The sequence below is a fragment of the Micromys minutus genome (genome assembly GCF_963924665.1).
Source record: "Micromys minutus genome assembly, chromosome: 7".
In the NCBI taxonomy this organism is placed as follows: domain Eukaryota; kingdom Metazoa; phylum Chordata; class Mammalia; order Rodentia; family Muridae; genus Micromys; species Micromys minutus.
The window spans coordinates 56,868,578-56,881,380 of NC_137976.1; the positions used below are offsets into that span (position 1 = coordinate 56,868,578).

At 39.7% G+C, this 12,803-nt stretch overlaps 1 protein-coding gene across 1 annotated transcript; it reads left to right on the forward strand.

The window, feature by feature from the left end:
• Positions 1–204: 204 nt before the first annotated feature.
• LOC308423044 (cystatin-A-like) lies at positions 205–8,393 on the forward strand (the record flags this gene model as incomplete). The annotated part of the gene is made up of 3 exons (XM_080919667.1): positions 205–270; positions 5,589–5,690; positions 8,268–8,393. The coding sequence occupies 3 exons, from the start codon at positions 205–207 to the stop codon at positions 8,391–8,393; spliced, it is 294 nt and encodes a 97-aa protein (XP_080775793.1).
• Between the last annotated feature and the right edge of the window lie 4,410 nt (positions 8,394–12,803).

A 12,803-nucleotide genomic window follows, 5' to 3' on the forward strand; every position in this document is an offset into this window, starting at 1 on the left:
TGCCCACCTCATTTCCCTCCAACTCCTCTCAGGCACGCAGTAAGCCTTGCCTGAGGCCACAATCATTTCCCCATTCCCTCAGATTCTGTGGTGACTGTATGTTACATAGGAGGAGTTTATGGATACCTTTAAAATCCTACGTCTCCCTGCCTGCCAGATCATTTCTTCTCAGCATCCTGCCCAGCGAAGAAGTAACTCACCAGAATGATACCTGGAGGCTTGTCGGAGGCCCGACCGGCCACACCAGAAATCCAGGCGATTGCAGACAAGGTGAGTCGATGTACTTCAAGAAAAAGCTTGGTCCAATTTTTTTTTTTTTTTTTTTTTTTTTTTTGCGAATTTGATTCATAATTTCGCTCTGCCTTATGAATGTGGGATATCATGGAAACCAGAAATACAGGTTTTGTTCAGACTTTTATAACAGCTAAAATGGAACATTAAGCCTTTCAGGGTAATTTTAACATCCCAAGAGTAAAATCGGCAAAGCCACACTCTGCTGCAGCCTCGGTTTCTGAATAGCTGAAGAGAAATCCATCCAGGATCATCTCTGACCCCAGGAGCTCTAATTACTGATGGAATTTTCCAATCCCACTAGTTGAAGCTGATATATGGAGATTCCTAAGGTTGCTAAGGAACCCTGAGCTGATTCCAAACCATCACAGTCAAAACAGAACTCAAAGTTTCAAACAAATGAATACATGTTGCTTAACTACAACTGATATAAAAAGATGAGCATCGTATTCCATATTTTACAAAGGAAAAATGCATGCAAATTATAGAGGTGGGTTTGGAATCTGTCACTTTGTTTTCTTAAATCACATTGTTTTCTTCTCTGAAGCCAAATCATCCTGGCAGACAAATCAGTTTGGCTTGTTATTTATTTGTTTCTCTGTGTGTTTGTTTGTGACTTGGTTTTACTAGATGGTCTAGCCTGCAGGTAACTCAGACTAGCCTCAAACTCAAGACACTCCTGCTGCCCAGCTTTTCAAGTGCTGGGATTACAGGCTTGTGCCACCATCAGTTTCTATGTGAGTAGAACAGATGGGGAGCCTTCATGCATAGGGCATTGAACGTTCTAGAGGGGATCACAGGCCTAAAATTAATAACTAAATGTTTAAGGCTAAATAGTTCTCCCTAATGGGTTTATTTCAATAGTTTGGAACATTTTATTTTTGAGGCATATTAAATCTTTATACCTTCATTAGAATCCTCGAATGAAGAATCAAGTTGGTACTGTCAACCTTAAATATGCACATGAGTCACCTGTCACTCTAGATAAAATACTAATCTGATGAAGAGAGCTTCCAAGAACTATTCCCAGGTCTCTGGAAGAGTAGACACTCCTACCCATGACTCCATGTTCCTGTAGAACCTGATATATCTGCCATCCTAGAAGACTTGGAGATGGAGCCTTAAAATAGGAAACCAAGGAAAAGTCCTCTATTTCACCTGTAAGAAGGAAGAGCTAAAAGAACCAACTAAAATAACATGCACAAAAATGATCTCAAAAACGAATATACAAATGAGTCATAATTGATTTTTATGTTGACTTAAATAAAAAATCCCCCTGAGATATTCCAGGAACCAGGGCTCAAGGGAGATAGACAGGGAAATACAGTTATTTGAAATAAAAACTTATTGCTATTTTAATAATGTTTAATAGTTGATCATCTGGTTATCTAGGTTCTTTTGAAATAGGAGTCTTGCTTTTTCTCAGAGTAGTCCAAACCTCACAGGTTCAAGTGATTCTTTTACCTCTAGCCTCCCAAGTACCTGGGACTACATAAGTGTATCATCCTTCTGGCTAAGATATTTTTGAATATGATATTTTCATTAGTTCTCTGAGGATTTCATATATACATAAGATGTATTTGTATTTGATCATATAATTTTTAAGTTAGGACGCTACTGAAGGGACTTATCTTGCTAATGACACCATCTATAGACACATATTGAGTAATAAAATTAATTTAGAATTGTGGTCTTGTGGTTCCAGAGAAGCAGAATGAGACACAGATATTAACAAGGTCATCTCACCCTAGAAGGAGCTTTGCTGTTTTAAAATCAGCCCCACCTCTCAGTGGACCTTCAAAGACCTCAGGCAGGCAAGAATGCATTCCACCCTAGTTTTAGAGGATGAAACCAGACTCAAAATACTTAAGATTCACCCAGATGAGAAACTAACCTGTCCTTTCCCACTGTACAGCCTCAGCACACTGGCAGCTTTGAAGGTATTAGAGGGAAGGAATGCAGCAAACTTGCCTTCTCTATGAAAGCCAGGGCCTCAGGCTTACATCACCATGGGAGATGCATAGCCAAGAACCATTACATAGAGACATTTCCTGAGTCTCTCTGAGGTGTTGAGCATCAAGCTACAAACTATAGAAGCTACATAAAGAGCTGAAATAAATGGCCTCCACTTCCCCCAGAATAAATAGTGTAGAGGAAATTAAGATATTTAAGAAAATTTTTTAAATAAAACTTAATTAATCACTGTTTAATGATCACAAGTTTAAGGTCAAAAGCACATTAGGTGCTGCTGTTAATCCCTTTACTGTCAGGTGAGCAGGTACAGTGTGGTGGCTCACCTTCCAGATGTCACTCATCTGTCCTTTCTTACAGGAGACAGCCTCAGGGGACAACTCCTATAAAGTGTTGGGAGGCAAAGCAGCAGGCAGTAAACTCTATTTTTAGGAAGCATTTTCTCAATCACAGCAATTATTCCCCCTCCAGAGAACAATGCCATGGGGCATATACTACGAAAGTCCTTGTTAAGTCAAGATATTCATTCAGTCTGCTCCTCCAAGATTATGGCCTGTTGGGTCCCCACACAGTGTCAGGCCAGAGGGGGTTATTGATGATCTGAGGGGGCCCAGAGAAAATCCCCACTACCTGTTATTTACTTTGTACTTTTATACCTTTATATTTTAAGATACATTTTTTTTTTTAATTTTCAAAAATCCACTGTTAAGTGGTCTTAGAAGAGAAACTTGTGGGTGTTAGCAGGCTCCCACCAGGGAGGAAGGAAGGAAAAAATTGGAACAGTCCCCACATAAAGAAGAAAAGGACCACAAAGAAATCATACCTTCATGACTTGGGAATTGAGTATCAAACCCACAGAAAGGCAAGCAGAGGCACTGGGATTGGGAGGATGGAAGAAATTTCAGGGGAGACAGGTATTCCTAAAGTCTGTCCTTCAGAAAACATTGATTATCAGGTGGCAAGGTGGCTCAGTGGCTCAGAACCCCCATGATGAAGTTTATGATTGCCAGGCAGTATTAACACAGGTCTTTAATTTCAGTACTCAGGAGGCAGAGGCTGGCAGATCTTTGAGTTCAAGGCCTGCCTGGTCAACAAATTGAATTCTAGAACAATAGTCAATGTCATACAGAGAAAAACTTGCCTTGAAAAAACAAAAAGAAAAAATAATGTTGAGATATAGATAGATAGATAGATAGATAGATAGATAGATAGATAGATGATATAGATAGATAGATAGATAGATAGATAGATAGATAGATAGATAGATAGATAGATAGATAGATAGATAGATAGATGATAGATAGGTAGGTAGGTAGGTAGGTAGATACACACACACACACACACACACACACACACACACATACACACACAGCACTGAGTTGCTAAGTAGGGAAGGAGGACATCAAATAGTCTCTGCCCTCAGGGGAAAAAATTACAAAATAGACTGGGAAGTAAGATTATCATAAAATAAAATAAAGAGACATGCATATTCCCACCCATGAAAAACCAAACCATGTCCAACAATACTGCCAACGAAATAGCTGGTTTCAGTACCAACTCCAGATTGCAGCTGGTAATCTTTTATGATTTATGTAAGCAGCCATTGGATGAGAATTTCAAGTATGTTTATCAGAGGAAAAGCAATGTTATTTTAAGGATTATTTTTAGAAGCACGGGCTGTGATTACATATGCAAATGTATGTGCCTACTGCGCATGCTCATCTTCACCTCAGAAACCTGGCTGATGAGCACCACCCTTGGAGAACACGTTAAGCATGAGCTTCATTGGCCAGGAGGACACCACACAAATGCCTCTGCACTTTAGCTACTCATGGCTCCATTGACGTGTCTACAGATTTACGTTCCTTTCTCTCCCACCTAAGCTTTCTGGTCAATTCTGTTGTCCCATTCCCGGAGACCCTGCCTTTCAGTCGCACGAGAATCCCAAGGCACCTACCCTCCAGTCTTGTCAGAACATGCCTAAATCCACTTGGTCACTTGTCCAGGGTGGATGTTTTTCTACACTCCTCCACTCTGACTCTTGTGATCCTATGATCTATGACATCTCAATCTTCAATTAGAGATCACTCCCTCTGCCCTCCCTCCACCTCCACTTCTGCTCCAGGGAGTCATAGAACCACAGAAAGCTCACCCTTCCAGCGTGATGCAAGAATATCCATCTCATCAGGACCCTGGGGACAACACAGCATCCCTGTAGTTATATTTGCTGTTGTTTTTCTAGAGGTCTGTACCTTCTGTCTCTGTCTCCTACCCCACCCTGCCTTCCATGCTCTTTCCAGCAGGTTTCTCAGTTCTTACTCTGCTTGGAAAATTGCTGGCATCTAGCAAGGGAACACCCTAGCTCATCGTATTGCTTCAGGTCTAACTACTTCCTTCAGTCCTACACCTTCCTTCCCTCCACTTGGTCTAGTGACTGCATTTTCTTGTGCCCTTCATGTTCTTCTTCATATTTCCTTCTAAACGTATCAGTTGACAAATGTCCTTAGGACACGTCCTACTAGCCTTACCATTTTTTTTTTTATTCTGCCCTCTGAATCCTCTTTTCTTACAGGAAATTTCCTTTAAATAACATCTGTCTACCTTGCATCCAGCATCTTCTATCCATTCTGCTATGAAGAATGATTGCAGGTTAGGGAAATGCATTGGTGTTGATGCCTCCCTGGCTCAATGCTTCAGATCCTAGAAAACTAACAACTCAAATATTCACAGCAATTGGAAACGCTGGAACGACTCTGGAGTAACTGTATTTACTGGTGCCCCTTCCCTAGGGAGGACAAAGTGACAAATGCCTAGTCAGACACTGCAAGGACAGCAGCAACCGGGTACCACACAAGCCCTGTCTGTCACACCAGGCTCCATGGATGGCTTCTGACACCTTCCAGTACCCCTCCTGGTGCTTCACTCGGCGTCAAGCTACTTTCTGATTCTCAAATTATCACTAACAATCACCCCGCTCACCTCTTCTCCTACTTCTCAACTTTCCAACATCACTTAGGTCCATAGAATCCCACATTAAAAGACACAAATCAGTCTTACTACAAAGGGGAGGCCCTAAACTGTGACTGTTTTGTAATACTGCAGTGATTTGATGTTAAATCAGCCTCATGCAATATAATTTGACTTTTTGCCCTGTGTAAAGGTTTTTTATTGAGGAAAAAAAAAATCCTCCTTTAGAGACTTGAGCTACCAGTCCAGGCACATCAACATCTCTGAGCACTCTCAGCAAGACGAGGTTCCCAGATTTGTGACTCAGGTAAACTGAGTCAACACTGCCCTAACATCGTCTCTTTCTTTCTCCTCATAAGGTCAAAACACAGCTCGAAGAGAAAACCAATGAGAAATATGAAAAATTTGATGCTGTTGAGTATAAAACTCAAGTCGTCGCTGGAGTCAATTACTTCATTAAGGTTAGATGCCGACCTCCCTCAAGTACCGATGTGATTGTTTCCTATTGCTCCAACAGTAACTTCGCTTCTACCACTGGTCTCTAATTAAGTGTAAGAACCCCAAATCCATCCAATGACAGGATATTTATCTTGTATTTCCTCATGAATACAGAAAGCTTTCTTATGTGGTTCTTAATTTCTAGAACCCTATAGAAAAACAAATGGTGTAAGAGGTGAGACATTGGTTTGTGGCCACGTTGTTTGTTCCATCAGATGGATGTGGAGGTTAACATTTTAGTGTATGGGACCAGTGTCTTAAAGCATTTTCCACCTCATAACTTCCTAGTTCTGTGTGTTCAGATTAAAGGCTCCTGAAAAGGACTTCAGTCATTAGCTGAAGGAATAATTCAAGACAATTTAATCCTTTAAATGGGTAATTATTAATATAATTTAAGTAATTCTTTTTTATTATTTTTATGCATATGAGTGCTCCATCTACATGTATGCCTGCATGCCAGAAGAGAGCATGAGGTCCCATTATAAATGGCTGTGAGCCAGTATGTGGTTGCTGGAATTGAACTCAGGACCTCTGGAAGAGCAGTCAGTGCTCTTAACTCCCGAGCCATCTCTCCAGCCCCCAAATAACTCTTTCCACAATTCAAGCAGGTCCAACTGATGGCACTCCAGCTACAGTTTAAGACATAATATTTTATAAAATACATTTTAGGAGCTGAAGAAATGACTCAATTGTTAAGAGTGAATGTGACTTTTGCAGAAACCCCAGTGTCCAGCATCCACATCAGGTGGCTCACAACCACTTGTAACTCCAGCTGTAAGAGATCTCTGGTCTCTGAGGGCACCTAATCCTATGAGTGCATAGACACACACTCATACACACATTTTTAATTTAAAACAAATTTTATATCAAAAATTAAATTACATGGTTTCCTGATTAAGTTCTAATGAAAAAGATATTTTCACACTCTTGTGAATCAACGTCAAAGGAACCAATTAAAAAATTCAGCTGTGGATTATAAGTAGGAGCTGCATCTATCTCTTTGTATTAAACAATGTCAATTTTGACTCAAAAGGTAATAGTCAAGTGCCTTTCCCTCTCCTGCTTTGTCATTGGAACACAGTTACATTGCACAGTTACATTTTTTTAAATTTAACTATATGTTTTTAATGTGTTTGGTTTGTTCGTTCGTTTGTTTAATGACATGAGCAGAGCTGGCCAGCTCAAGATGGCCACTTTCAGTTCTGGGTTGTATATTAGGACTGGAAAAGCTCAGTTTAATCAAATTTGAGTTGCTGGTGTGTTCCATGCCTGAAGAAACACGTGAGCGAACCCCAGCAGTGTCCTCAGAAGGAATGGCTTCCTTCCATGATCTTTCTTCACATCTGAGAAAAAAAAAATTTTTCAGGAAAAACGATTATATTGAGAGATAGGAAATTTTTCACTAAAGTTGTGATTATTTTAATAACTTTGATTATCCAGATATGAAATTTTCATATTAACTCCCTCACATATTTCTTTTTAGAATTTTCATCAGAAAATTATCTTGGCAATCTCTTCCCTTGACCGCACTACTTCAATGTGACTTGCTTGCTCCCCAGACCCATCCCCACACCCGCACCCCGCTCCTGGCTCTCTCCCTAACCCTCCATTCTGCTACTGAGTCTTAGTTCCCTCATTCCTCCCTGCAGGCTGGTTGTTGGCCCCACTGCTCTCTGCCACTCACTAGATTATATTTGTTAAGGGTATAATTTGTTAATTATATTCTGTCTGTCTTGAATCCCCACTGAGAAAGTAGTAAAGGACCATAGGACCCAATGTTAGGTTGTCCCAGGATTGACCTTTGTCCTACTGCTCTACTTGTTCAATCTGTTCATACATGTTCCATATGATCCCAAGATCTCCTCCCCTAAGTCTAATAACCCCCTACACTGAACAGTGACGATAAAAACCCAAGGTGGGCTTAGGATGTGCCAGGTACTGTTCTACAAGCAAGCCATGCTCCTCTTTACCTAATCCTCACAAAAAGCCATAAAACAAAACCCACTTTTTCTCTCAGTTTAGAAGTCAGAAAACAGAATCACCAAAAATATAGGCTACCCTCTCTTCTTGTTTCAGGCATCAAGAAAATAAAATATAATTCTGGAATGTAGTCTGTGCCAGGATTTTAATGATAAGTCCAATAAATGAAATCCGGATGGAGAAATGGACTAGTGAATAGGCACATTGGTTCTTGCAGAGGACCTGGGTTTGGGAAGCTCACAATTATTTCCGACTGCAGTTTGGGAGGATTTGACACCCTCTTCTGATGTCTTTAGGCACTGCATGCATGTGATGAACTCAAGAACAAATAAATTGAATAAAATTTTTTTCTAAAAATACATCCAGGAAATATGTTTTCTGCCATACTGCTAGCTGCTCTCTTTCCTAACATACAAGTCGATGGGAATTCAGTTCATGGGTTCTGGTCTGGACATTAAATCTTAACAAGAAAGAAAATCTGTCATACAATGGACAGCCATGTGAATAATTTCTTTTTCTTTCTCTCTCTCTTTCTTTCTTTCTTCTTTTATGTCTTTCAGATGGATGTAGGGGGTGGTTGTTTCCTCCACGTGAAAGTCTTCAAGGGTCTTTCTGGAGAAGATGATTTGGAACTTAGTGGTTACCAGACTAACAAAAGCGAGGATGATGAGCTGACCTACTTCTAAGCAGCAAGTTCTAAAGTTACTTGATTCCACTCATTGTAAACAGATGTGTCCATCAATAAAGAAATGTGCTTCAGATAAGTGTTTTCCTCCCTCGTTACTCAGTATTGTGTTGATTATACTTCCTAGACAATTATATTTTTAAGTATGGAATGTTTCATGAGTTTGTGTGCCATCCTTGGGGAAGACCATGGTAATCTGTGTATCATTCCAATTATTCATACACATGCTGTCATAGAGGACAAAGTGTTCATGGTTCAGCATAGACAATCCACAATGAACAATACCAAGTGGAAACCTTATGAAAACTATGGCTCAGTTGCAACTGTGTAAAGGATCTTATCACCCCATCCTCACTGCAGGAACATAGGTGGCTGTCAGGGAAGCACAGTCCTCACAGTCCTTGATCCCTTCAGTAGGTCAGAGCCCAGCATGTCATCTGTGCCTTCGTATTTGAAATTTAGTTTGGTATTTTACAAGACAGGTTTTTAAATAATCATAACTGATAAAGAAGCTGCCCTCTCTCCCACCCCCCCCCCCATGTTTCTCTCATACATGAGAGTCAATTGCATTTCCCCCATCACCTACAAATGCTCCCTATAGCTCACTAGTGCAAACAGTAGTGTTCACTTCCCACAAGGCCATTCTCCTGCACAGCCAAAACCCAATAATCAAGACCAGAAAATGATCACTGATGGCACACTGACATCTAGTCCACAGGTGCTGCTCAAGCCTCTCAAGTTGCTATAATAATGTGCTTTTTAAATAAAATGTAGTAAAAAAAATATTTTAAAAATCCCAGCATGGGGTTTTTTCCCACCTTAGACAAGTTATGGTCTCAGATGAAAGTTAGACATATAGCCTATGTATTTTCATATGTCTTAGGCAGCATTATAGCTGACAACTGTCTACCCTCTATAACCCAAGTTATTACTATGTTTCATCTGGACTGCCCTTATTTCCAATGAGACAGCCCTCTGGACCATGTTCTCTTGGCCCCTATCCCATGATAGCTCCCCCCCTCTCCTCCAGTTCCTTCCCTGTGGTCTCTAGTCTGGGGAACCCTAACCCCCCACCCCACTCCATCCACCCACTCCCATGTCTCTTCTCCACAGCTATTGGCTGCTGGCATCATTATTTACCAAATATAATTAACTGGGGGAGGGGTCCCTCGGGCTATATGCAGACTCCAAATCTTGGAGGGCAGCATTACAATAAACAGTAAAAGACAAAACTTCAACAATTCCCCCTTTTAGTCCAGGGGGAATTCACACTAGTGAGTACCAGGAATCTAGTTAAAGGCTCTTTTCTCTTAGATAAAATTTGAACACAATTATAACAATTATATAAATTATAAGGTATAATATGTACTTATAACATCAAGTCTATCATATTTAACAATTTAGATAAATTATTCTGTCATGTATCCTAACTTAAAGAGTTTAGAAGTCTGTACCTAAGTCATGTTTGATTTTAACTTAATTACCATCTGAAAACCATCCTTTCAAGTCTAGATCATTTTCTTTAGTGTTAATCAACTTAAGTTCAAATGGGAGATCATAACCAGTATTCTACCCTGCCAGAAATTTGAGAAGGAATTAAATATTACCAGAATATGTAGGAAGCACAAAGATTCAGTGTCTAAACTTAAACAACTGGCAGGTACAGCCTTCTTGGCTCTCTGCCTCCAGCTACTCTCTGGCCTCAGCAGCAGCTGCAGCTCCCCACCAGGGACTCCGCTCACATTCCCAGCAACCCAGTAAAATCAAGACTCTAGAGGCTTGTAACTCATCAATCAGATTTATATCAATAAATTCTCACTCCACAAAACCTCCACACAATAAACTCAGATCCAATTGATATGATATGATCTGCCCACCTAGATAAGACAAATTGTCCTATAATAATCCACCACTTATCAGATATTCATAGCTACCGGTGGCTATTTAAAACCACAAGGAGAAGGAGGAGGATCACCTTCTTCCTCCTCCATCTTGGCTTCTTCCACTTTTCTCTTTTTTGCCTTTCTAAAACTCTGTCCCTGCCCATCTTTTTCAGTGCCTTGCCCTATCTGTGCCTTGCCTCATCTACATATCAACCACACTCTCCCCTTTTCTCTTTTCAACCGCCTTCCCTTTGTCTAAAAAAGAAAGGATAGTGAAGAGGAAAGAAAAGATAGAAATCCCCGAATCTAAGTTCTCTATTTAGTTTCCTCCTTGTCCAAATTTACAACCATTTCCAAATTGTCCCTTAAAATGACAATATATCTATAGTTTATAAAATTATCTAAACTAGGCACCCCAACTTAAGAAATTGTGTCAATGATTTTCTATGATTGCTTCTTGTTGAGTTAGGGTGAAGAATTTTTTTTTTTTTTTTAAGGACTGGAGAAGGGCAAGAAAATTAGAAAAAAGAAAATTAGTAGACTTAAGAAAGCTATCTGTAGCATTTGTTGTCCGGTTTCTATATGTTGAGAAAGTTCAGGGCTTAACTGAAATCCTGACTGGAACCATCTGAAAGTCTGAATGAATGAGGTAATCAGGGATTAGCAGTAATTCCAGAAGCTGTTCTGGGAGAAAGTCTCTGGAAACAGCATCGGGTGAGGCAGGATTGAGCAAGGAGCTAGAACAGCAGGTCATTTCAGCATTCCCAAGGGTGAAGCTTGTCAGAGCTGTATTGTTGGTATTTAATTCTGTAATATATGAATCCCATAACCAATATTTAGATCTATTTGTATGGATAATACGAGGTGCACAGATCACTTAAGGATGAATTTTTCTCTTTGTTTAAGCAGGTGAAAGACAATTATCTTTTTTATAAATTAGTTTGATCAATAACCAAATTGCAATAAATCTTTATTCATGCCATATGAAATATGTCATGATGAATTATAAGGATTCTGTAACTAACAAGATTTACTTGCTTTGTTTAGCTGAAGTTTTACCTAGAGACATTTTTATGTCTCAGCCAGTTTCAGGGCTGGTCCCATGTAGAGGAATCAGCAATTCATGAAACCTGTCCTGTTTGGTCTTCTTGAATTTTTCTTTCCTGTCTGCAGCCAAGATCCTTAGGGGGTCTCTCTCTATCATGTCTAATCCATATTACTTTGGGGTCCAAAGACTTTTCTCCTTTCCTGTTGACAGAAACACAGAGCCTCTCTCCGAAATAGTATGCCCTTGGTTCAGCAACGCAAAATCAACTGATTCAATTCAACGCCTCCTTTTTCTCTAGGACTGTTCTTTCCTATACATTTGTATTTAATTTTATCTCCTTCTATTTTTTTGAATAAGTCTATTATCAAGTCAGTATATGGGCCACATGTCAGCTGAGTGATCCCAGAATTTTCACAGAGCCCTCATTCGAAGAATGCTTATGATAGCATTGACTTCTTAAATTTCTATTATTTTTTTCTATTCCCATCTTATGTATTTAACTTCAATTAAATTCCCTTCTATTTTCTGTATAGGCCTGTTCTCAGGCCAATATTTGTAAGCTAAGTGACCCCAGAGTTCTCATGGAGCCCATGGGCAAAAAACCTAGATGCTTAAAATAGTATTGACTTTTTAAATTTCCACAATATTTTTATTCCTATCTTGATGAGGCCTGCATTCTGTTCTCTGGGTGGCCTGTCATCATTTCCCAGAAGGGTTTGTCAGCAATCATGGCTTAAGTGGCAGCTAGAAGCATTTGAAAAGGCCTTGACTGTACGAGACCATTGAAGCTATTATTCATTGATCCATTAGTTGTTCTGACATATGTTACCTTATTTTCTCGTGTCTGTAAGTCTCCAAAATTCTTCTTGGTAGTGATTTCTACTTTTACAACACTGTAATGTTAAAACAACAACAAAAAGAGACATTTGCATGGTATCAATCTTCCTTAATTGCTAGACTTCTCTTGTAATCTGGTATAGAACATACTGAACAATGGTCTGTGTAGTTTGTTAGGTCAATTTGGTCAAAATTGTGAAGTCCAGAGTTCTTCTATTGATTCAGTCTGGACAATCTGCCCAATACTGAAAATGGTATGTGGAAGTCTCTTGCTATTGTTGTATTTATTTTGTTGACATTGTTTTGAGACAGGGTCTCACTGTAGCCTCTGCTTCCCTGAAACTCATGATCATCCTGCCTCTACCTATGGGGCACTGGACAGCTGCTGTGCGCTACCAACCCCAGAAACTTTCTTTTACTGTATGTTAATCTATCAACTCCCTCAAAATCTTTTGACGAACATTTGCTTTATATATTTAAGTGCTTCTTGGTGATGGTGAAGCTGTTGTACACTGTTGATGTACCCATCCCCTCATTATGACTTTTATAGCCTCTTTCGTCACTTTAAATCTCAAGTCACTTTGTCAAGACAGGCCTCAGCACCACTGCTCTTGGTTTCTATTTTTGTGAAATACCTTCTCCT